The 25,465-nt window shown below is 40.3% G+C and overlaps 1 protein-coding gene across 1 annotated transcript; it reads right to left on the bottom strand.

The window, feature by feature from the left end:
- Nucleotides 1-3,348: 3,348 nt before the first annotated feature.
- On the bottom strand, nucleotides 3,349-7,331 carry LOC147882355 (uncharacterized). Its single transcript, XM_087400593.1, has 10 exons — nucleotides 6,864-7,331; nucleotides 6,595-6,669; nucleotides 6,399-6,506; nucleotides 6,140-6,300; nucleotides 5,945-6,059; nucleotides 5,668-5,822; nucleotides 5,307-5,358; nucleotides 5,099-5,167; nucleotides 4,427-4,504; nucleotides 3,349-4,215 (listed from the first exon to the last, which is right to left on the bottom strand). Exons 1-10 carry the CDS (start codon nucleotides 7,239-7,241, stop codon nucleotides 3,976-3,978), a joined length of 1,431 nt encoding a protein of 476 aa, XP_087256719.1. The 5' UTR covers nucleotides 7,242-7,331; the 3' UTR covers nucleotides 3,349-3,975.
- Between the last annotated feature and the right edge of the window lie 18,134 nt (nucleotides 7,332-25,465).

Below are 25,465 nucleotides of genomic sequence, written 5' to 3'. Positions count from 1 at the left end.
GCAAGATGTCATGCTAGGATAGCTCAACACAGTCAAGACATTGACAAAAGCATGGCACATGCATACCACGGAATGGATGTACTCTTCAAACGATTCTCTGTACCGGTCGTAAAGCTGCTGTGAATAGTCTTGAGGGGGTTTTTGGGTGCACATGTTGTAAATCGTTCTGAGGACCACGAGTCAAGAGAGCCGCAAGCAAATAGTATAATAATTCTAAGCCTCGGAATTCTAAACACCGTGATCTATTCATGCTAACGAGCCACGGGCGTTGCATATTTCCCAAGACGCGGAGGACACAAAATGCGACAGGCGACAAAATATTGAAGCACAACTGAGGCAGGATACGTATAGAGCATCATATACTCCTCGGGGTTGAATTGCTGCTCGGGAAGGCCCTCGAGGAGGTTCTTGAGCTTGGTGATGCCTTTCTTCATGAAATCCCATCCTTGTTCGAGCTCGATGACCTTACGTTCGGGCATGAGAGACAAGCCCGTAGTTTTGACATCCCAGCACCCTCGTACAACTGTGTTGATTGCAACTCTCGCATATTGGCCTCAGACTCGGACATCATGTGTACATGTGATGTAGTGCCCCTAAAATAAGAATCCATCATGTCTACCATACCCTCGTCATTATCTAGCACATTTGAGAGACTATCGACCTCCCTTAGAATTCCCGTGTTCTCTGTTTTGTTGAGACGAAGCGCTTGTCTCTGATAGGAAACACTTTATTGCATTCGCTTCCTTCAAACCATCTGTCAGGTGATTCGTGTCAAGGTGCAAGGTGAATCTCGGAAAGGACATTAACTGACCAAGAATATCTTGCTCATCATCAGCTAAGGTCATATTAGTGTTGTTTTCATTTAGTGCAATGGGAGTCGCTTGCATGATTGGTCCTATGTATCTAATGTTTAGATTCGTTTGTATGGGAAGATCCGCAGTCTTGTCACAATTCTTGGTGGCGATAGGACTAGCAGAGATGTTAGCAATGGTGATGGTGGTGGTGATGGCGGCAACCCTATCTTTGCCATTGCTAGTAGAGGCCATCCCTCTCAAACCCAATTCTCTTTCTTTTTTATTGATCTCTTTTTCTTTTTTAAATGATCTCATAAGGAAGGATACCCCTCTCTTTGTGTTATAATTTTGGATGTCATTAAGATCGAAGTGTTTCCTATACTTTCATTGTTTGATAAGTTTTTTAACAATGTTTTTTCTTGACCTTTTATCTTTTTTTGAAAGAAAAAGGCCTTTTTTGGTCTGCTTAAAAAAAATTTGAAGCCATTGAAAAACCTTTACAAATGTGGTTTCAATGCTATTTTCAAAAATCCATTACACTAATTTACACAAGAGTTCTTATACATTATAGTTCATGTTACATTGGTAGATATTGTTAGAAGACCACACAAAGCAAACTACAACATTGTGTGCAAATAGAGTTCACATGGTTTATTCATGCACGATATTTGCATCCATCAACCCTAAAAAATACCACCATATATAGCATATGTGGTAGACCCCTTGAAAAATGCCATGTCCTACAACATATAGAAGCAATTTCATCCCTCTTCTCAATGTTTATTATGGCATAGGAACAAGCTTTATAGTGTGCACCTAGAGTGCTAAATGTACATTTGCATAGTATACCACATCAGAAGAATACATGCTAACACACAAAGGAGCACATCCCCTTCCCTACATTTATGATTTCCCCAAGTCCACTCCATGACACATATTGAGTATTTTAAGTGCTTACATTTATGTTTAAAAAGTGTAAATGATGACAAAACACCATTATCGAAAGGAAATCCCATCAATTCCCATCTATCATCACCCCCACTCCCTAGGCACACTTGACAATCACGTCTCTGGATTCCAAGCATGCAATAACCCCAATTTCATCAATGTGGATGTTAAAGAATCTACAAAGCTTATGGAGGTGAGATGAAACATGTCATATTCAAAGATGGTAGAAAGTCAATGACCACTGCTCTTTTTCCAATGATGTGAGGAAAGGCAAGATGATGGGGAGGGTTTCACATCTTGCACCCTCCAAAATATCACATTTATCTTAAAAAACATGTGATAGCTCAAAATTGTGTTACTTTATACCCACAACTCAATTTGGTGGAGAGAGTATGCAAAGATCAAAATTCAACACAATTAAATACACTTAAACATTGTTGATAAAATTCTCACTACGCATATTTATGATATTACTGTTTGATGGAGAGTTTTTGAACAATCGATCAAATCTAAAATGTGCTCTTTGCATTCATCTAAATCGTTGGTACTTAAGCACAAAACTTTAAAGGACATGCTTTTCACATGTGATGTTTAGATAAAATTAGATCATTTGGTATAACTAGGGTGGTGGTGTTGTGATGTGTTGAAAATTTCACATATGCCATCTACAAAAATGCAATAGTCTTTAAGAAAGATACAAAACCAACTTAGTGAATGAAGTAATGGTGAGGTCCACTTTTCTAGAATATGAGGGGTTCATAAGTCACACTACAATGCTTGCCACTCCTCATAAAAAAGATGATGACCAAGGCACTTAAACAGCCATTGAGATGTTCAAGGCCATATTTGGGTCCCAAATGCCAAGCCCTCCTTCCATCAAAGATTTCTTGGTAGCCATGTATAGTAACTCAAACCAAAAGAAGATTTGCACAAATCACAATCATCATGCTATGAAAAGCATTAGTGTTAATCAAAGAAAGCTTTGACAGATTACCATTCTTATTCTATGAATAGTGCCTAGATCGCTTTTCATTGTTTAGACAATCTATTGATCCAAAATGTTAGAACTTAGAGCTACCTCTCGAAAATGGCTACTCACAATGCACCAAAATGTTCTCTCTTCTCTAATAACATAACTTTGGTAATGAACACAAATTGGGAGGCTCCATTTGTTTAACAAGCTTTGAGACACTTTAATGAGGCTCCATTTGTTTAGCAAGCTTTGAGACACTTTAATTAATGAATCTCCTTAGTGAACGAGAGGAACAATCTTAAGGGGCATCTTGAGTTATAGATTCCAATAAGCATAAAGAAATAATAGTGTTATCTCAAGAAATTGAATGTGAGAAAAAATCAAAACTGCTGCATATTTTTCAATGGAAACCAGCCTTTTCTATTGCATATGATGGCATCTCCTAACTACGCATTAACAATTAATCGCCTTCAAATGGTCTTTTTTTAATGAGAGTCTTAAGGTAATGGCGGTGACATCTTGTAAGAATGCTTTGGCAAGTAAAACCCTCAAAACACAACCTTCTCAATACATTCTCAAAAAACGAGTTCTTTGACCTCGGTCTACAATATGTGGATTCCAATTTACGCCTCAATGCATGTTAGTCTGCTTCCTTCCTTCAATCACTATTTAGTATCCCGTTGTAAGCAAAGAGAGAGAGACAGAGATAGGAGGTGTATACTCATCACTTTGTCCACTTGAGCCTACAAAGCCTTCTTGGGTAGTAAAATTAGATACAGTTCAAGAGAGTACCAGAACAACCACCAATAATTCTTGAAATGTGCCCTCAAATTAAGTACGTACTATTGTCCCTTCCACGCAGGGCAATATCTTTGGAATTTCTGCATCTATCAATCCCAGATACAGCAGAAAGTGAAGCCTCTAGTATCTGTCAGCCAGAGGCTTCCCTTATCTGACCTGTATTACAATTAAAAGTATAGGCAACTTTATTCATGCCAATGGTGCATTAGACCAATCTTATATGGATGTTGCTTAACCCTGACTTTGAAAAATAGGTTGGCCACAATCTAAGCCTTCTGGTAGGAGTTCATAACCTCAAGAAAAATTAGGAGCAAGGTACATTAATCCATCTGCCCTCAAACCATGACGTTGGAAAGATAATCCTTCCTCCACTGGCTTGCTTGAATACAAACCCTTTATACTACCTTAATGTTGTGAAAGGAGCTGCCAATAAGAGAGTGCGGATTTTGTGAACAGGTTCTACTCTGAGTGACTTGGGTTTGCAGTAGCAGGAGACGTATTCTGCATACTTAAGTCCAGAGTTTGGTGCACATAAGTGGGTAACAACTTAGGCTCATCACTTTGAACTGGTGCTTCACGTCTCTTCATGTTGCGTTTGATACTTGGATCCAGATCCATACCTTCTGAGAATCCCCCTATTTTCCGAAACTTTGCTACACGCTGTGCCAACAGGGGCTCAGGCTGCAGCTTAAGAAGCTCCTGCAGCGTTAATTCAATTCTGTAAGACTTGTTAAAAAGGGCTTGGGCTTAAGAAGCTCCTGCAGTGTTAATCTGTAATACTTGTTTGAAAAGACAAAAATTACAACAGGAGAAAGCTTACTCATATGATAAGTGATTCCTACAAATGGAGTTACCAGGAAAATGTTTATGAACCTGTAGATGGAGGGCATTAGAGATGGGAACTACTCACATCCATTTGCCTCACTATGGCTGCTTTAATATTATTTGATGTGGCAGTTGGGTCAGAGTGTGCACCACCAGGGGGCTCCTGCAAGCATCAATAACAAGAGATTCAAAGATTGTCAGAGCCCTGCCATGCCCCTCTCCATGTCTATCAAAGAATAGAGTGCTTGAGAAGTTTTTACATCGCCTCAGTTTTTCTTAATTCACATGCTCCCTCAAATACCATTATGCCTGGATATCAAACGTGCAAATTTGTCAGCTACAAACAATTATTCCAAAAAGTTAGAACGTCAACCTCCGCTTTATGCAATTATTTTCTTTATTTCACACCCACACCATGCACATCACACTCACACCCACACCATGCACATTCATGGAATCGTATCTGTAGATTCTTCTTAAGAAGAGTCCTCGCAAACTCAACGGCTTCATTGGCTTCATTTTGACCGTAATCCTTTGTATTCAAGAGTCTTTGGTGGCTATTTTGATGCTAATAGGCTTGATAAGGTCTGGAACTCAATGAGGCAAAAGTGAAATGGAAAGTCTTCACCTAGTTGCATATAAGTGACTTTCCTCCAACATCTAGGCATCATTTTAATAAGTAGCTTCCAAAACTCAAATCAAATCAAGTCATGATTCCGAGTTTGATTGATATCACTGAGCAGGTCAGAATGCTTACTGGAATGACTTCATCAACCACATTTAGCTTGAAAAGCTCATGAGCTGTGATCCGTAATGCTTCTGTTGCCTAGATACATCAAATGTGTTAACAGGAAAAAAGTCAGCATAAAGATAATGAAATAAGTGGTCAACCTCCCAGGAAAAGCAATGTGTACAGACAGGAGAGTGAGGGCACGAACGACCATGTAGTCTACTGATTACCCTACCTGGGGGGCAGCAGCAGCAGTTTTCCAAAGAATAGCTGCACAAGCTTCTGGACTGCGTATGATTCAAGTCAAAATTGAGACGTTACATACATGTAGATGCATAATAAGGCCTTTTATTGTAGTATGCATGTGTTCCCTATTTGTGCACAAAAAGGGTAACTACTGAATCATTCTCGTCAGGAGATACTTCCTCTAGTATGATCCACAATAGGTAGAAATCCAGCTAGTAGTATTCAAGAAATGCAAAGACTCTGAATAAAGGAAAAATTATGCTCCCAGCATTTTCAGATTTCCAACTGAGTCCTTCTTGGAACCAAAGGATGATTTTTTTTTAAAGAGGAAGAAAACTATGAGAACGTACCTGGCCACATAATAGACAGCATTCTCTAGCATGAGCATCTTGTCACAGCAGCCTATAGCAAGTGCTCCACCAGATCCCCCCTCCCCAATAACCGTTGTAATGATAGGGACTTTCAGCCCGAACATCTCTCTGAGATTCTTAGCTATAGCCTCCCCCTGCAAAAACGAAAGTTGCCCATTGTTGAGTTCGACAAGACACGTGGCGTTAGGAAATAAGCTGCGATCGTCTAGTTATTGCCATAACAACAGTCTCGTATCCTGAATCTAGTGGATCATACTTGTCCAAGCTCTTCAGCTTGAATTCCAGCGTAAGCCCCAGGAGTGTCAATAAAAGTGAGGATTGGCAGGCCATGATGCTCTGCGTGCCGCATCATTCTCAAAGCCTTCCGGTACCTGAAAAAGTGTCCTCGGTAAGTAGCTCTTTTTCCTAAAAGACTTGTGACTAGGACAAGCACTCGAAAGTTTTGAGATACCCGTTGGGGGTTGGCATGGCAAAGTTTCTGTAGATGTTTTCTTTGGTATTCCGCCCCTTTTGATGCCCAACAAACATGAAGCCCATGCCATCAATTTGACCAATGCCCGTAATAAGAGCGGGATCGTCATATCCCGCTCGATCTCCATGAAGTTCCAGCCACTGCACGCTCGAAAGCATGGGAGCAAGTTTCGGATTAGCAGGTTCGTTTATGGACTGTGAGAGACTCATAAAATCTCGAGCAGTTTTGGGCGCCAAACCTTGTCTGCAATGTTGAGAACATGATCAAGGCAAGTTGGTCTATTTGGATGTCTTGCCACGCTCAATCTCTGGACCGGGGTGAGTTGCGAGTACAAGTCCTTGCGTACCTGAATTCAAATTTTGTGTTATCGTAGAGCAAGTATGAAGCATGGATGTCAGCAAAATTCTCAGTAAGCGGTTTTCATTGCCTCGTACCTGATTATACTTCTCTTTGAGATCGGCAATTTGCTCCGAAAAGTCCATGCCAGTGTTTCTCGCTAGCTCACTAACCTGCAGGGCCAAGTCCTCGTAATCAGCGATTCACGTCGGAAATTTATGATCGATCTGGTTATTTTTGACATCAGAGACAATTGGGTTCCTTACTACGATCCACGTTATGCATTCACAAGCTCGATCGAGCAAAGGAAAAAATACGAATGCAACAAGCTGCGCGGAACGACGTCGTAGCACGCGTTGATTTGTACCTCTTTAATTTTCTTTTCCAAATCAACTAAAGGCAGCTCGAAGGGGAGTGTAACTAATTTCGGCTTGCTTGTCAGAGGCTTGAAACGGGAGAGAAATTTCAATCGGGATCCACCGAATTCATCCTGCGTGATCTTCTGGGGCCATGGATACTCAGTATCGGGAGTCTTCCCTTTGCGCATCTTGGCCTGAAAGGTGGGGGGACGAGACTTTGTGGGGCAGTGCCATGGCGGCGGGGATGAATTTGGAAAGGAATTAGGATGGGGAGGTTGGAAAATGCCGTTGTGCGAGCTACGCAAAGGGGGGGAAGGCTGCAAGGGATCGGATGCAAGAGGCAAGGTGGAGAAGGAAGGTTGGGTGGCGGAATTGAGAGGAACCATGGCGATGAGAAGAAGGGCAACAAGGCAGAATGCAAGCTCACAAGACCAAGAAGAAGAAGAAGAAAAAGAAGAGAGGTGGTGAAATGAGCATTGGGGAAGCCGTCCTCAGATGCAGGCCATGCAACTTAATGCTTGTTTGCTAGTGGTCTCCCTTTGCTGCATGCAACTTTCATGAAAAGAGAGAGAGAGAGAGACATCCATAGAAAGAGAGAGAGACTCACATAGAGGCATAAAGTTTGTATCATGAATTTTTGTCTCGATACCGTGTCTGCGCGCTCAAGAGAGAGACCGATAGAGATAGGTTGCGCACCTTTTCCCTTCCGTTTTAGAGAGTTGCCTCCCCCAGAAGGAATCCCAATCAAGGGCACATGCCTGCCTGAAGTAGTCTGTTGGACTCTGCCGAATTTATGGGCACATGCTCCATGAGAGCAAGAAGGGATAGAGGGGCAGCTTTTCATTGGTTGCCAGATCCTTGTCTGCCCTTTCTTGCCTGTGCTGCTCGATTGCAAGGGTTAGGCAAGGTTGGGCCTTCTGTTTGCCACATCAGCCTCATGTTGCCTCCTGAAGGGATTGAAAAAGGTCTCATGACAAGAATGGAAGACTGTAAGATCTTTGAGAGCAAAGTAATCGGATATGTGGAGTAGCAGCGGTGGCAGCTCAGTAGCTTGGCTTTTGCCCACCTTATCTATGGCTTCTCATGTTCGATTCCCTTGGTGGATGTGCCCCTCATAAATGCACTTGCATTGTCAAGGAGAGGAGGATCTGCCTTAACGCTTGTCAAGGAGATGAGGGAAGCACTCCATTGATGCAGGCCATGAAACAAAAGGAGGAGTATCAGCCTCAATGGTTGTTTGCTAGTGGTCTTTGCTACATGCAACTTTCATGGAGAGAGAGAGAGAGAGAGAGAGAGAGTTGGAGAGATAATGCGCGTGTGCACTCCAGAGGGAGAGCGAGAGAAGAACAACATACCAAAGGTCTCTCAGACTGAAAAAACTAGATACATGGAGCAATGACAACTCAGGCAGTTGGGCATTCATCACCCGAAGCTGGCTACCTACATTCGATTCCCTCAGGCAGAGAGAGAGAGAGAGAGAGAGAGACTTTTTACATAATAGCAAACTATAAATTGTTCATACGTAGCATACACACAAAGGAGGACACTTTTAACGTCATATCGAACTACATATATCACTAGGGTGGGTAGGTAGCCCATGGTGTTAAGTCATTCATCTTGTTGTTGACTAAATAGTAGAAAGTGGTTGGTTGACATGTTCCCCTTTAGCAAAGTACATATATGACTAGGGTGGCCTATAGTGTTACATCATTCCTCTAAGTCATCCACAATGGTTGGTCATGTTCCCCTTTGCCGTCTTGCAAATTGCTTGTGGTTCCTTATTATTTTTGGGTTTAACATCTATGAGTGTGGCCCTCTTTGATGTACTTTGTGTGAATTTACGTATCTCAATCACTTTGCATTGCATTGCTTCACGGATTTGCATTCATTTATTATTCGAACTCGATATTTTTTGTCCCTTTTTGTCATGAAGCACCTAACCACTAACTCGAAAGATAGTACGGTTTAATAATTTTGTTTTACATGAGACACAATGCAAGGTCCTTCAGAAGCCAAGCCTCCCTGCAAATGTCAGGGGTAGTACTTTTATTACTGGGTTAGTTTTTGTTTTGTTTTGAGAGCTGGTTTTTCTGAGTGGTTAACACCCACCATACTTCTCATGCCGATGTCTTCCCCCCCACCTTATGTATTTGATGCCACCTCAAGTGTGGACCCCCCATTCTAGTAAAACAATTTGCACGTGCATGTGCATACACATGATGGCTCTACTTTAAAATGTGTGTGTGCACACATGCATGCACGTGTGCATTTTGCTTACGCTATGGGATTTGGGGGGTGGACAAATTCTAATCAGTTAAACTAATAATTTGACCGTGTTTTGAGATTCTAACCATCCCTTCTTTTGATGCATGTTCTTAATGATTGAGGTTGCGCTAATGACCATGGTGGATGTAGGATTGAAGAATAACAATACTTATGTTCATGTCATCATAGTCTTATAGGTTTTACTAATCGCAAATCATGAAGCTTCTCCTCAACCCAAGGACACACCTAAATGAGAAAATTAGGCATGGATTAACGGGCCTCCAATGTTGTGCTAAAGTGATACATACCCATTAGAGGGCACACTCCATAACTTTTTTTTGATTTGTTGAAAACCAAAACGAATTGAAAATTTGGAATCCAAACTAGTGGGACTACTGTATGGTGGTCTTAAAACATTGATTGTTGTTGGTATCGAATTCACCCTAAAATGGAAGAAGTTGAAAAAGTACAATTTGTGCATGTGCAAAGATCTTTTAGTAAATCCAACACTATTACAATTTTGAATTGTTTCTTTTTCCATGCACTTGCTTACTATATGGCTCATAAGCATGCCAAAGGTCATTGCATTTCATAATACATAGCATCAAACCCGATAGCGTGCCCTTTGGCATGTTTGTGTTTTGAAGCATTTTAGGCCACATTGCACTTGTTTGGGATATCCATTTCTGTTGACGTGTATCACCGGAGGGGGGAAAATCAATGGCAGCTGAAAATTTTGCTACTCCGCGAATTTTGAATTTGGAAGGGAGGTCGAGGCAACTCCTTTACCTTTGTAACCTCGCCACACATTATTGATGTATGTGACCCTGGCATCTACAGTAGGACCATCCCAATTCTGGTCACAGGAGTTTATGTCTCAATCTATTTGACTGAGACAGCGTCAACCCTCCATCGCTAAGTGGTGCAAATACTGGTCTATAGACTCTACTGTGAAAACATCTAGAAATCGGTCACGCAAGGTCCTCCCTCCACGCTCTACCATTGTCCTCACCAAATTCTATACACCGCTTTCACCATTTTGGAAAGCTGTCTCAATGATGTCGTGATCGACATTCATTAAGAAGTGTGTACATTCTCGTTTTTCAGCACCTTCCTTTGTATCTTAGTGAGATCAGGTTGCTGACACGTCCTCTTCTCACCTGCATGAGCCATCTCATATGCAGTAAGCTGCAACACAGAATTCAATAAAGAATTCAGTGCTCGGTACAACAAGAAACTCATTAAGCCATAACAATTAACAATGCAAGCAGTCTAAGAAATTACCTAGATATAACCTCTCAACTCAAGCTCACATCATGTAACAGACTGTAGAAAATCAAAAGCATGTAGCCTGCACCAAAAATGACCTAGGTATAACCTAATCGTGGACTTCACCATCTAACACTAGGCTTCAATTGCAACACACAACTATCAAGGGACAGTTGAGTGCTAGACTAAGTGTCTAAGAGCACATCGCATGATATCTAACTTGGACTGCAACACACAACTATCAAGGGACAATTGAGTGCCAGACTAAGTGTCTAAGAGCACATCGCATGATATCTAACCCAGACTATAACACACAACTATCAAGGGACAGTTGAGTGCCAAATTAAGTGTCTAAGAGCACGTTGCATGATATCCAACTTAGACTACAACACACAACTATCAAGGGACAGTTGAGTGCTAGACTAAGTTCTTGAAAACATCTCTAAACTTAGACTATAATACATAACTCTCAAGGGAGAGATAAGTGCCAGAATAAGCATCTATGAAAACATCACTAAGCTTGGACTGCAACACACAACTCTCTTAAGAGACATGAGTGCCAGCCCAAGAGTTCCTACAAACAAACATTTTTATACAAACTAAGATTGCAACACACAACTCTCTTAAAAGAGATGAGTGTCAGCCTCAGGTAAAAAACAATTATGTATATTATAATTGAAATTGCAACACATGACAAAAACAGACTGCAACACACAACTCTCGAAAGAGAGATGAGTGCCAACCTGTCTACACACTTAAATACAATACAAAATAAATATTAAACAAATTAAAAAGATTGGCACAACTCTCCTAAGAGAGATGAGTGCCAGTCCTAAACAAAAAAAACAAAAGAAACATTAATTACTAACGAAAGAATGCAACACAAGCAAGGGTGCAGTAAGGTATCTATGAACAGAGCTGGTAGATATGAAAGCAAGCGGGAGGTAGCATGTAGGCAAGCAGGAGGTGGTAGGGTTGGCAAGCAAGTGGCTGAGGTGGCAAGTAAGACAGGTGGATGTATTCGTACGAATACCAAAAATGGCAATGGCTGCAAGTTTATACTATGTTTATTCGTACGAATAGCTGTTTATTTGTACGAATAACCTATTCATATGAATAAAATAGCAAAAAACATTTGAAACGTTTTAAATCGCAAAAAAACCGTATTTGGGTATTTTTTTCGAATTAAAAAAAAAATGCCCGAATTAATGCAACTTAGGACAACTAAGAGCCCATTATGAAATCTAGCCCCAAAACTTTGTATACCGATCCACCTACTGTGAATCTATGGCATACCCAAAAGACTTTGGAATGCTTTTTTTCTATCTGAGAATGATGGTGAATGACCGCCTCATAGAAACAGACCTGAGGAAGAAGGAGAAAAATAGCTAGAAGGAGGACATGCTTCGGTGGTGGGTGTATTACTTGGAGTTGGCAAAGACGGTGAATATTAATGTCCTTGGTTTCAAGCAAGAAGTTGGCGATTCGAGTGTGTGAAGAGGTCTGCTATAGTTCATCAGACTGGCCTAAACAGCTGGGAGATGCTTGCTATGGAGAGGTTGATAAGATAGTTGGGAGTCTAAAATTCCCTTGAGCCACAAAATGTCCTCGTATTTTTGAAAAAGTAAAAATCTTGCAGGCATTTCTTGGGCTTGTGGACTCTCAGCCTACCATCATCCATGATCTATTGTGCTGGTAATATATGATTTCGTGTCGACCAGCTTCCGTGTTAGTACTTCAATGTTTTAAGTAGCCCGATTATTGAAATCTGACAGTTAAGCTGTTTAAGTATAACACTCTGCAACAAATTTTAGGATAGCATGGTGGTAGTGCATGATAAGTGGTCACCAGCACGATGGTTGGTTGCACACTAGGATATTATAATAGCCACCAACATGGTGGTTTGCTTCTATTATTACAAGATGAATGGATTTGTATATGTGTGGATTCGTTATGGAATTTAATAAAACCAGCATGGTTGTTGTTTGAGATATACTAAAAACAAGCATGAGATTTATCATTGATTTACAAAAATAATTTAATAATACTAGCGCAATGGTTGTTTGGAATATACTAAAAACAAGTAACTATGGGATTTAATAAAACTAGCGCGGTGGTTGTTTGGGATATATTTAAAAAAAGCATGGGATTTATCGTTTGGGATTTACAAAAACAATTTAATAAAACCAACATAGTGGTTGGTTGTTTGGGATATACTAAAAACAAGCATGGGATTTATCATTTGGGATTTACAAAAACAAGTGCAGTGGTTAGTTTGGGATTTATTAAGAGAAGCATAGTCTTAGTCTCCCAAATACATTTTCCATTTTCTAGGATAAGTGGAATATTATTTCCTTGCAATGAGACTACATTTTCTTAGTACTATCTCAATCATCCTCATCCACCACTCCAAGACACCCTAAGATGTGCTCATGCGTGTCTAAATCCAATTTGAAGAAACTCTTGTCCTTTCGTTGTGGCATAGGTTGCATCTGGAACTTAATAGCTCTTACTAGATGAGAGTACACAAATGTTTGTGGACTCTTATGTAGCAGTTTGTAATTGCGGCCTCTCTTGGATGTTTTTTGTACCAAAAAGCTCCCACTTCTCATAAGTTGTTCCCTAATTATCCTTAAATGCTTCCTCAACCTTGTGCTTGGTTTTGTGCATTGCAACAAAAAGTATGGGTAATCTTCCTCGTTCTCCCTAGAGACAACTACAAAGTGAGGCCATCAAAAACTCTCCCCAAACTGTGGTGAGTCGTTGTTTGTCTCTCCATTGTTTGTCACTCCATCTAAATGTACAGGGAAAACCCATGTCTTCACAGTTGCAATGTTCTCACAATCATCATGATCCCCTATGATGCACCCACTGCAGAAACAAGAAAGTTTTCTTGTTTTAATCAGTTGGTTTTTTGGGCCCCATATGCTGTGCAGACCACAAACTCCTTTAATTTTCTCACAATCATGCCGGATTCCCCTTTGCACTTTATGCACTTTCACTTCATGGAACACTCTACGTACTACACTATTCTTAAGGCTTTGTTTAATGTATGTTGAATGCGTGCCTGTGGAGAGGTTGGTTGTGAGACATGTTACATCATCATGGGCATCATTGAGTTTTTCTTGAGGGCATGTTAACTGGTGTTTAAATAGAGCTTGCTTTTAATAACAGCACCACATCCATCATGTTCACCCTTGCCATGGCTAGACCCAAAGCAATTCCACATCATGTCTAGACCGGTCAGGAATTTGAACCTTGAGACAAAGTAGAATCCATGGCGTGATTTCAATTGAGAGGCAGCACCATCTGACCACACCCAATGTTGTTTTATATTTTCTCCATGGAGCTTTTACTTTTCAGTCATTCCCAATGCAGTAGAAAAGCATGCTGCACAAATAAGGTGCCATGTTCCCTATCATCTGAAATGTAGAAATGGTATGTGCGTTGCACTAACCTGAACTCCTGTGAGTCAGCAAAGCAGATTGGCATCTCAGGTGTAGAAGAATGAAGCAAATGACTATATGTGGTATGTGTTAGATATCAATGCTCCACTCTCTTGTAACTACGCAGGAATCAACTAACTCTACTTGTAAGCCTCCCATATGAGGAGAAGGCATTTGAGTAGCTCGGTTATCCAGTAGGTTTGGTTTGGACACCAGATGGGGGCCATGTGTGGCCTAATGTGGCTGGATGGCTTCGGATAGAGTTGGCACACTACCGACTAGGCTACATGCAAGTGTGGGAAGGCATCCCTTGACTGACCGCATCTTCCCGTATAGCATTTCACAATACACCAGTTACACCCTACCCTGCCTATGTGTGCTTTGTGGATGTATCTTCACTTGATTTTCAGTTCAAGCTACCTCTTCCATTGTTTGCCAATAGATAAGTCTCATTTCACCTCTCTCTTTTTCATTTTTCAAGCATGGCCGACATTCTCGTGTTCTATGGTCGAGTTGAAGAAAATCCAAATGAGTATCTTGTGGCCTTCAAGCGCCATTGTGTTTCTCTCAACTTTCTTACTGAAGTTAGATGGTTGTTGAGGTGTTGGTAGGGTTGTTACTCTACAAACTTTAGGATGCAAGCTAAAGCTTGTGAAGACTCGAGACTGGTAATCACCTGAATGGCTTGATGTTGTTTCCTTGAATGCTCCCACCAATCGTGACACCACAGCTCGGGTTCTTCGCTGATCTGATGGCAATGATCGAATGCATGCATCTACAATCGCGTCCTCCTTTGCAAGGAGTCTTCTTTCTTCTCATTTTTTCTCCCTTCGCCGATGTTGCAAAAGTGTCTTTCGTGCCGTTTCGATACGTGCTAGCCCTTTCCTCAACCTGCAATCTTGTGCCTTGACCTAGCTTTTTAGCTTTCTTGTCTCGTAGCCTCAGTTTGCTTCTCTTATAAACCCTGGCGAGCTGCATGTTGCCATTGATGCCATGGCCAGGATCAGTCTAGAATAGACCCAAAGAAGCTAGCTGGTGAGGCAAGCAAAGAATATAAGACAACTTACCCAAAAGAAGACAATGGTAAACCAAAGTCTGTGCAAGATCACGTCGAGGTGCATGCGGGTTGTAGGGCATTTGCAAGGTGGAGGCAGGTTGCACGTACTTAATCTTCCAAGATTTGATGGGCGGGAGATGTGGTGTTGAGGGTTTCTGTGCCAACTGATGCATTGAAGGCCAGAGCATTGGAAGAAGCCACATGCTTGGGCGATGTCATACATCAAGACATCATCTGAGCAATAGAGTCCATGACAATAGTGGCATCTAAGATTCCTAGCCACGTTTGTGGTGGCAACTAAGATTCCATTGAGCTGGCAGTTAATTACCAGGCATCGTAGTGGCCCGCAATTACTCACCTTCCAATTACCACCACCGGGCTTGCATGCATGATTACTACGAGTGTAGTAAATTACCAGTCGCTAGGCTTGCATGCTCAGGAGAGTACTAGAGTGCATGGTAATGAATGATTAGAAGTGATTTGGCTACATGATTTACTTTCGTGGTAATTACTGCCCGATTATGGTGGCTCTCATCAATCACGCTTGTGGCCATCACGGGCTGGTAGTTAATTACTAGCCACCGCAATGGCCCGCAGTTACTCACCTACCAGTTACCACCATTGGGCTTGCATGCATGATCACCACGAGTGCACTAAATTATCAGTCACCGGGCTTGCATGCTTAGTAGAGTACTACAGTGCATGGTAATGAGTGATTAGAGGTGATTATAATTCATGATTTACTTTTGTGGTAATTACTGCCCGGTGGTGGTGGGTCTCATCAACCACGTCTATCATGGCTAAGATTTCACCGGCCATCGCAGTGGCCCACAGTTACTCACCTGCCAGTTACCACCACTGGGCTTAAGCATGCATGATCACTATGAGTGTAGGGGGAAGGGCAAGAAGCGAGTTTTTTGAACGAGTTTAGGAGCGAGTTTTTTTTTTGCTCTCTCTTTGTAGCATCTGTCTCTCTCTCTCTCTCTCTCTCTCTCTCTCTTTCTCTCTCTCTCTCTCTCTCATATTGATCCTCATCAAGTCTACATGGTGTGTAGTTTGTAAACACAGAAGGCCTTCATTTCATTTTTACATCTTCTCAATTACATCTCTCTCTCTCTCTCTCTCTCTCTCTCTCTCTCAGCAAGCTTGTATGGTACATAGTCTGTAAACTTAAAAGCCCTGTATTTTATTTTTAGAGCTTCTCAATTTCATCCACTTGAAGACTCTCTCTCTCTCTCTCTCTCTCTCTCTCTCTCTCTCTCTCTCTCTCTCTCTCTCTCATTTCTATCTTCATTCTATGTGTAGACCCTCTATCTTTGTCTATGTCTTTTGTCCCACCAAATTGGGCAAAATTTTTTAGCCCAAAAGGGCTTCTCGAGGAAAGTTTCCATGCAAAGAATCACCCTAGAGATGAACTTTCATGAAACTAATAAGAGAAATGAGCTCATTTGACATATTCCGATCGTTTTGATACCAAACATGACCATATTTGGATATTTCTAGCAAAAGTTATGAATTTTTTAAAGCCAAAATTGGCATCCAGAGGATGGCATCCAAAGCTAGATTCCAATTTGGGCTTAAAATTTTTACTTTAAATCTCTCTCTCTCTCTCTCTGTCTCTCTCTGTCTCTCTCCTAGTTTGGGCTAACAAAAGTTTCATAACTTTTGCTAAGAATGTTCAAACTTAGTCATGTTTGGTATCAAAACAATTAGAACACATTGAATGAGCTCATTTCTCTTATTAGTTTCATGAAATTCCATCTCTTCTGTAGAAGCCCTGTAAGGCTAAGATCCCAAAATGGTGGAAAAAAAAGATAAAGTATCTCTAGAAGCCCAAAGTATCTTAGCCCAATAGGGCTTCTAGAGAAGAGATGGAATTTCATGAAACTAACAAGAGAAATGAGCTCATTCAATGTGTTCAAATCGTTTTAATACCAAACATGACTAAGTTTGAACATTCCTAACAAAAGTTGTGAAACTTTTGTTAGCCCAAACTGGCAGAGAGAGAGAGAGAGAGAGAGAGAGAGAGAGAGAGAGAGAGAGAGAGTAAAGAAAGAAATCAAAGAAATTTTTCAAAGCCCAAATTGGCATCTAGAGGAGGGCGCTGAGGCATCCAGAGGAGGGCGCCGGTGCCCTCCTCTGGATGCCAATTTGGGCTTTAAAAGAATTTCACAACTTTTGCTAAAAATGTCTAAATATAGTCATGTTTGATATCAAAATGATCGGAATACATCAAGTGAGCTCATTTTTATTTTTATTTTCATGAAAATCCATCTCTAGTGTAATTCTGTGCACGCTAGCTCTCCTTTGGAAGCCTTTTTTAGCTAAAGAATTTGCCCAAATTGGTGGGAAAAAAAAAAAATTATCACGACAAAAAAGGATAGAGAGAGAGAGAGAGAGAGAGAGAGAGAGAGAGAGAGATGTTATAAGTGGAATAGGTGGAACAAAACACATTGATTACGAAAAAAAACTCACTCCTTGCACACACTCCGAGTGCAATAAATTACCAGTCACTGGGCTTGTGTGCTCAATAGAGTACTAGAGTGCATGGTAATGAGTGATTAGAGGTGATTAGGCTTCATGATTGTTGTGGGAATTACTGCCCGGTGGTGGTGGCTCTCATCAGCCACGTTTGTCGTGGCTAAGATTCCACTGGGATGGCATTTAATTACTAGCAACCAGAGTGGCCTGCTCACCCATCGCTGGACTTAAGCATGTATGATCACTATGAGTGCAATAAAAATTACCAATCATCGAGCTTGCATGCTCAATAGAGTACGAGAGTGCCTAGTAGTGAGTGATTAGAGGTGATTAGGCTTCTTGATTTACTTTTATGAGAATTACTGGTGGTGGCTCTCATCAGCCTCATCTATCATGGCTAAGATTCCACCAAGCTGGCACCGCAGTGGCCTACTCACCCAACATCGAGCATCCATGATAACCAGCCCATCTGGGGTGGTGCCTAAGATTCCACCACGGTGGCCTACAATTAATATGGATGGAACCCCGGGCTCGAGCCACCACGGTGGCTCAAAATTTTTATAGAGTGCATGGTAATGAGTGATTATAGGTGATTAGGCTTCATGATTTACTTTTGTGGTAATTACTGCTCGATGGTGGTGGCTCTCATCAGCCACATCTATCATGGTTAAGATTCCACTAGGTTGGAAATTAATTATTAGCCACCGTAGTGGCTTGCTCACCCACCACTGAGCGTCTGCTTCATGATTACTAGCCCCCGTCTAGGGTGGCACTTAAGATTCATAGCGGTGGCCTACAATTAATATGGATGGAACCCCAGGCTCTAGCCACCATGGTGGCTCGAACTTTATAATATATAAGATCCATGGCATTTGGCATTTTACTATATTGCTCTGCTCTGCTACTCTGCTCCACACACTCTGCTACTTTGCTCCACACCCCTCCTCCAAATCTTTTCCACCCCTACTCTACTTTTCTCCATGCTTCCTCCTCCAACTCTCATCACTCATCTGCTCCCCTACTCATCTACACCATGCCTACTACCACCCCCCTCGATGCACTGTGATCTTCTCATATAAGGTGATTGTGTTGCACTCATCTAGAGTAGAAATGCTGGCACTAGTGGAGACCCTTCGTTCCCACAGTCAATGCCCCCCATTGTTTTAAAATTGTAATTTCTTTTTCATTTGCACCATCAATATTTCATATCTTGGTATGTTAGTTTAAATCTCCTTAATAATGGGAAATTGTTCTTTTGAAGGATGAATGTGCAACCTCTTTCCCACAAGCGATAAATAATGTGACAAAGGAAAATCAAGGGTTAAGTGATTCTTCTGAGAAGAGATACGTGCCAAGATCAAGTGCAAGATTTGACAAGAACATATCTACCATCTCCACAACAACTCTAAAATAAGAGAAGTGGACCTTGATGTTAAGTGCTAAGAAATACTCACAAGAGTCCCTAAGATATAGCCGATGCCAAGGCAATGACTTGTTTCAAGGAACAATAAAGAGATCAAGAAAATATGCAGCACATAGGGAAAGATATAAACTAGGAGGCCCAGATATTCAAAGTCACAACCACAATAGCAAGGGAATTGAAGGGCAAAGCCTCTACATTCCCAATTCCAAGAAAACAATGTCAAACACTTATCAAAATCCGATTGAGACCCTGAAAAGCAACAAGCAACAAGCACATCACCAAGTTCTACATACCAGTTAGAGCTAAGACAACACAAAGAACCAAGCAAATAAACAATGCAACCATGGGAAACATTTAGAGACTTGAAATTCAACATAACAATGGAGCAACTATTTCACCTAGCCCCATACTGTTGTGATGTTTTTGTAGGCAGTTAACCTCAAGATGTGATCAAGACACACCAATGATTTTGCCACCAGCCTAATGCTTGACACTATTGATAAATGAGACATTGCCATCATTACCATCCAAATAAAGAAGAAAAATAGACAAGGTGTAATAATTGATGGGCGTCAAGAGTCAACATTAACTCTAAAAGCTTGGTTAAAAAGATGAAGATGTAAATCCTAAAGCCAACTCCATTCTAGGTAAGCATGGAATATCAAAAGCAAATGGATCCTTGAGGAATGCTCTCAAATGTTGTGATTACAATAGGTGGAGTCTAGTACACATTGAGCGCGATTTTTATTGCCTCAGAAGAAAATGCCTATTTATTGTTCTTGGGTAGACAGTGCCAAAATATTCCATGATTGGGGCTCAAAAAACATACTTTCTATAAAGGTCCATATCATTTACCAACATAATACACCAATTTCAATACCAAAGACAAAGAAATAAACACGTACTGGTTCAATCTATTTAAAGCCCCTATCAAGGGAAAGTCATCTATACTAGCTATAGCAACGAAAGTTGCCTTTAAGTGGTCCCCAAAGAAGAGCAACAAGACACTGCTATGTAGTGGAAATCGAGTTTTCCGTTTTTCTGTTACTGATGGTTCAGCTGAGAAGTCTCTATTTTGAAGTCTTGGGGACTTTTTGGAATTTGTATATATTGAATCTTTTATATCAATACAAACCCGCATTTCCTTTTTTTTAAAAACATGTTTAAACATCAAATCTAAAAGAATCATTTATTTCTTTTGTCCATGCCTGCGTTCGGTGATTCCCAGATTCCCAATGTAGAAATTGTTTTCCTTGGAGGGCTTTCCAATTCTCATCATGCTGAAGATCTATTTGAAAAACCAAAATCCAAAATGAAAAATGCTTTAAACCTTGCTACATCATTGCAATAAAATCCACAATTAGATCATATAGAAGGACCACTTGAGACAAACTTTCTTATCCTCTTTAAAGTGATTATTTATGTCCTTCCATATAGGATCCCATGTCTATTTAAATTCAACTGAAACAGGTATGGGAGCTCCTTTTGAACCAACACGAAAACGAATAAGGAGCCTTTCTCGTCTAAGTACCCCTCATCTCAAAATGACATCTTCAATCTACTTCGTTGCATGCCAACTTGTCAGATAGTTTGGTGAAGGTGTATTCTACATAATGCAAAATCAACTTGAAAATTATGTGCAATTTGGAACTCTTCATCCTCTACCTTGTATGTATTGTTATTTCTTTCATTTGTTATCTCGTCTACATCCAAGTTCCCCCGAATACTGTCATCATGGGAAACTTCTTTTTGTTCTTCATCTTCCTCCTTTTCAGAATGTTCATAATCTTCCATATCATCATCCTCCTATCAATATATTTCTATATTAGGCTCCTTTCAATAAAAAGATGAAACAAACAATCTACAAAGCCAATCTCAACTAGTTACCTCATCTATAGGTGGATAAATTGTGTCTATCTCTTCCTTCAATTGTTCATGTCCATCCAAGCCAAAGGCCTCACTACCCATTGAAGATCACTTTGCTGAGTCAAACTTGATTCTCCTATGAGTACTCAATACCAATAGGTTCTCAAATTTTGACCTTGTCATCACCGTTCTCTATCATAATAGTTAGTCATCATAATCCTTTATCTTGTAGATAACATAATCTAGAATCATATCTTCTAACCCTTCCACAATCTTAACTGAAAATAAAAACTTAAAAAAATCATTATAACTTGACCAATCTACAATACATGAAAATAAAATTTTTAATCTTCAAATTCCTTAAATGCTTTTAAGAACATGTACTTAGAATATTGAAAGAATGAACAAACAAAGCAAGTTTGATGGCATGTCAGCATGCTATCAAACTAGCTTTATTTGTTCCTATTGCTTCTATTTGTGTCCCTTAGGCAGTACTAATTTGGCCACCTAAAACATCAAGACAATCATTTCCCTTTCATGCTGGGTCTTAATACGAAAATGCATTCTCCATAATTTTGTATACTTGGTGGTCATGCGTATAAGTAGAAAACCATTGCAAACCTCTAAATAGCCATCTTTCTTGCATAGTATTCAGCTAAGATAAAAAAATATGTGTTCTATAATTTGCTGTATAGTTCAACAACTCTCTTGGAATTTCCAAAATCCAAATTTTGAAATCAAAGCTTTGAATTAACTTGCTCTTATGGAGACACATAAACATTTTAAAAATTAAGAAACACACACAAGTACGATACACACAACAAACAAAACGCTACCTTGTTTAGCTTCCACCACCAATAGCTTAAAAGAAGGAGAAAATAATGCAAGCTTGATGCCATGTTGGTATACTATCAATCGAGGTATTTTTCCCTTATTGTCCAATTAGAATTAAATTGAGAATTGCATAAACTACTATGTAGAGGCACTAAAGGAAGGAAAGCATGGGAAATGAGAGAAGATGGAGATGGGGGATGATGAAATCTCTTTTTCTTTTGTCCCAAAAAGCTAAAATATTATTGAATTTGTACTAAACTGAGAATATTACTAGGATGTCATACTTGGACATAAGGTTACCCAAAGGAGTACAGATCCTCGATGGGCAAACTAAGGAGAAGATTCAATGAGAGGAACTATGAGGACAATAGGTATGAACAAGAGGAAAAAATAAACCAAGTCTGGTGTGCTATCAAACTTGTTGTTTTTGTTCAAACCTCTTGTTCAAGTGTTGATGTACAAAAGATAAGAACTGAGCTGCATGACATGAAGGGAATGTTGGCCAGCATCTCCAATTGAAGATATCGCTCTGGCAACAAGACCCGTTCATTCACAAAACTTCTGAGTAAGAAAATAAGAGAAGGAAAAAGTGATTACAGCTTAAATCCATAGCTGAACTATCTTTATAGTGGCAAAGAAGAGGCAAAGCCTTTAAAGAAAAGAGTCAATAGTTTCAATCGTATGCAATAGGTATGAAGAAGAGGAAGAAATAAACCAAGTCTGATCAATTGACTATCAAACTTGGAGTTTTTGTTCCTCTTGTTCAGGCATTGATGTGGCTTCTCACTTATAGAACCACTTGCAAATACATTGCTAATTTGAACTAAACTAAGTGGGAGGAAGGAGTGTTAAAGAGACTAGAGGCAAGAAGGAGCACAATGGTTGCCTTGGCTTCAAGCGATGCCCATTTCTGTCTTTATCTTCTACCTTGCTTTAAGTCCCACCCACCTGACAAATAACTCATAGGAATGGACGTGCAAAGATGGAGGGAGCCAAGAGGGGGATGAGGGCAAAGCTTTCAAAGATGAGAGGGCAATAGGGATGGGGGACCTTGCAGAGACGAGAGGGAAGGGGAGAGAGGCAAGGAGAGGGAGCTTGAAGAGATGAGAGGGAGCAAAAGGAGGGAGCGAAAGTGAGAGCATTAGGAAATGAGGGAGCATTAGGAAAGGAGGGAAAAATAGTGGGATTTAAATCACCTAAGAACAACTCAGCTCATTTTGGTGTGCTTAAATTCTCATCTCCAATAGTGATAACCTAGTCAAACATGAAGTGTCTTCCATGGATATCTTTTACCGATCCTGTGAGATGTAACGGCTATTTTCTACTTTTGAAATCATCTCCCCAACATGGAAAGTAGAAGATCTTGAGCTTTGATATTATTGTTACTAGTTTTCAAATTAATGATACATGATCATGATGTGCTTATGTGAGTTAAAGAGAACCATGACTTATGATTAGTTCACTAAAATAGATGTCAAAGCTCCTCCACCTTTGAACCCTAAACACTACTCTATCTGCTCCTCTTCTTTTTTCTCCTTTCCCCATCCTCCACCTCCTCTTCTTCTTCCTAGTGTTGTTTTCCATCTCTTGTGCCATCCTTTTACTCCCCATCTCCTTCTTTTGTCACTATATCTTTTCACTTCATTTGCGGACAACTTTTCTCGATCTACTACTGGCTTACCCTAGATGTTGAGGTTCTCTAGCCAACTACTATTTGTACCATTACTTGCTACAAGGGGATTGCTAGAGTTACCACATTGATTCGTGAATTCATGAGTGCTCTAGGCTTGGCATTCTGTGAATAAATTTTTATTCGAGTTTGCGAGTTTTGCGAGTGTTTTTGTATTTGAGGTTTATAGCTAGTGGCTAGCTATAAATCTTGAAGAATGCTTGAGTTAATACAATTGATAAATCACTGAACCATACCTGTAGCATTATTATTAGACATAACTTTTAATTCATATGGTTGTTAGGTCCCTAAATTTTGAAAGTCCACTCATTGAAACAGACATAAACTTACTGCCAAAGATTTGTTAGTTGACTCACAACAAAGTTTTGAAATCGACGAAGGAGCCATTCTTTGGGGAAATGAAAAACCTCCAACAAACTTAAAAGTTCAAAAGAAACAAAGTAAACTCACACTTAGCAATACTACATGGAAATAGTGGACAATGTCGTTGTGGTCCCTAGTGGGTAACTATAAACCTTTCATATAAAAGAGTCAATGCAATCAACAAAACAATGTTCAGCTTAACCTATCATATTATTATAAGATAAATTGTAAGTCATTTGATTATTGAATGCACAATTAAGTAAAACATTGTACAAAACCTCTAGTACTATTAGAAGAAAAAAATGTAGTTCATATGATGATTGCATGCCCTAAATTTGTAAGCCCACTCACACCAAAATTTGAAACCAACAAAGAAGCCATTCTCACACTAAAATGAAAAACCTCCAACAAACTGAATAGTTCAAGAAAAGCAAAGTAAATTCACACTTTAGAAATACTACATGAAAAACAATGGACAATGTCCATGTGCATCCTATGGTTCATCTTCGAAATCATCATCCTCCAATGCAATGTCAATGACAAACACACACCAGCTTCTCTTCTTTCTTTTCATAGGATGGCATCATAGATCTCCTCATGCCTTGCCATGTGGGATGCATGTGGCTTGACATAACATGGCAAATTTTCATACGAAGCGTAGTAAAATCAAAGTTTCAAGTAAGAATGGGTGTGTGCTCTCCTCCACTGTGAAAATGATTACAAAAAGTTGATGAGTTGTATGAACTTCCACCGAGACATTCAAAATCTAATTTATTGTCAGTAACTGTATGAAATGGATAAGATAGCAAAGGCAGAAACGATTTTAAGAAGTTAAAAGCGACTCCAAGACCCATCCGATGGCCCCTGTTAATGTCAGCCTATACTCCACTCTTGGGATTATCATCCATAGAGCTAACAATAGTTGCCTCTTAGAGAAGGCATTGCCAATAAGGGCAAGAACATGGGAATGAAACCTAAATGTGTTATTTTTTGTGTAGCTTTCAGAACCTGTCTTCACTAATGCTTTGTGTACGTCTGCTGCCATCCTTGAAAGGAGTACACGGTGAAGCCTCTTTTCCTGACCTCGAAAGAAACATACCTTGACTTTTTGTTGCTATAGTTTGAGTAAAGTCCTGCAACCCTAGTTGTCATTGTGTGTCATACTGGCATAATTCTTCCAATACGCTTTTCTGCCACGCTGCATGATTATTTGAATGATTGACTCAGCTTTGGAAACAAGACAATGCCATACAAAGTTTCCCAGTGTTCTACAGCCGCAGAGTTCAAGATTCCAGTATTGCCTCCAAGTCTGCATCCATACAACCTACACAATCATTTTGTCCTTGATACCCTTTTCCTGCATTCCCATGCTCGATTCCTGCCTTAGACATGTACTGGTTCAAAACTTCCCCTTGCTTATCTTGCACAAGCTGTATTTGTCAGACTTTCATAGCTGTGACTGATGAGATAGCATCAGGCAGCTTTACTTTCAAAGGACAAGATCCCAAGACAATTTTACACGATGGTATACGGTACCACCAGGGGATGTTTTCCTGCACCTGGGGGCTCGCGGAGCCAAGGATAGGGGGTGAATTAATAAACCACCCATAAGAAGACACATCGTCCTCAAAGCTGTGCCTCGATATAATTTGCTGCCTTTCAAACTCGGAAATAATCTTGATAAAATTATGGCAGTCACTCCCTATTTACCTGGTTGAAAGGGACCCCAATAGAGAATCGAGAGATTCGCTTGGAAAGGGAGGAGGATGAGGGGGGAGAATCCGGGATTATGCGGTTTATGTTGGTCATAGTTATTCTTCTATTCAACTCTTCCAACCATTTTGGGTGCCCATCCATTTTATGACATGATGGGGTCAAGGCGAATTGAACCTACGACCAACTGGTTAACAGCTGCT

Source organism: Dipteris shenzhenensis, chromosome 29 (genome assembly GCF_047967505.1).
Source record: "Dipteris shenzhenensis isolate YYH24624 ecotype China chromosome 29, Dip_SZ_1.0, whole genome shotgun sequence".
NCBI classification, from domain to species: Eukaryota; Viridiplantae; Streptophyta; class Polypodiopsida; order Gleicheniales; family Dipteridaceae; genus Dipteris; species Dipteris shenzhenensis.
Note: the sequence above shows the minus strand (reverse complement) of the source record. Positions and strands in the feature narration are given on the sequence as shown.

What these genes read in the sequence shown, in the direction of transcription:
- LOC147882355 (XM_087400593.1), bottom strand. Translation starts at nt 7,241, where the DNA reads ATGGTTCCTCTCAATTCCGCCACCCAACCTTCCTTCTCCACCTTGCCT. An exon ending in TGGAAAAGAAAATTAAAGAG is followed by an intron (nt 6,670 to 6,863) that starts GTACAAATCAAC and finishes TTGGCCCTGCAG; the next exon opens with GTTAGTGAGCTAGCGAGAAA. An exon ending in TTCTCAACATTGCAGACAAG is followed by an intron (nt 6,301 to 6,398) that starts GTTTGGCGCCCA and finishes TCGAGCGTGCAG; the next exon opens with TGGCTGGAACTTCATGGAGA.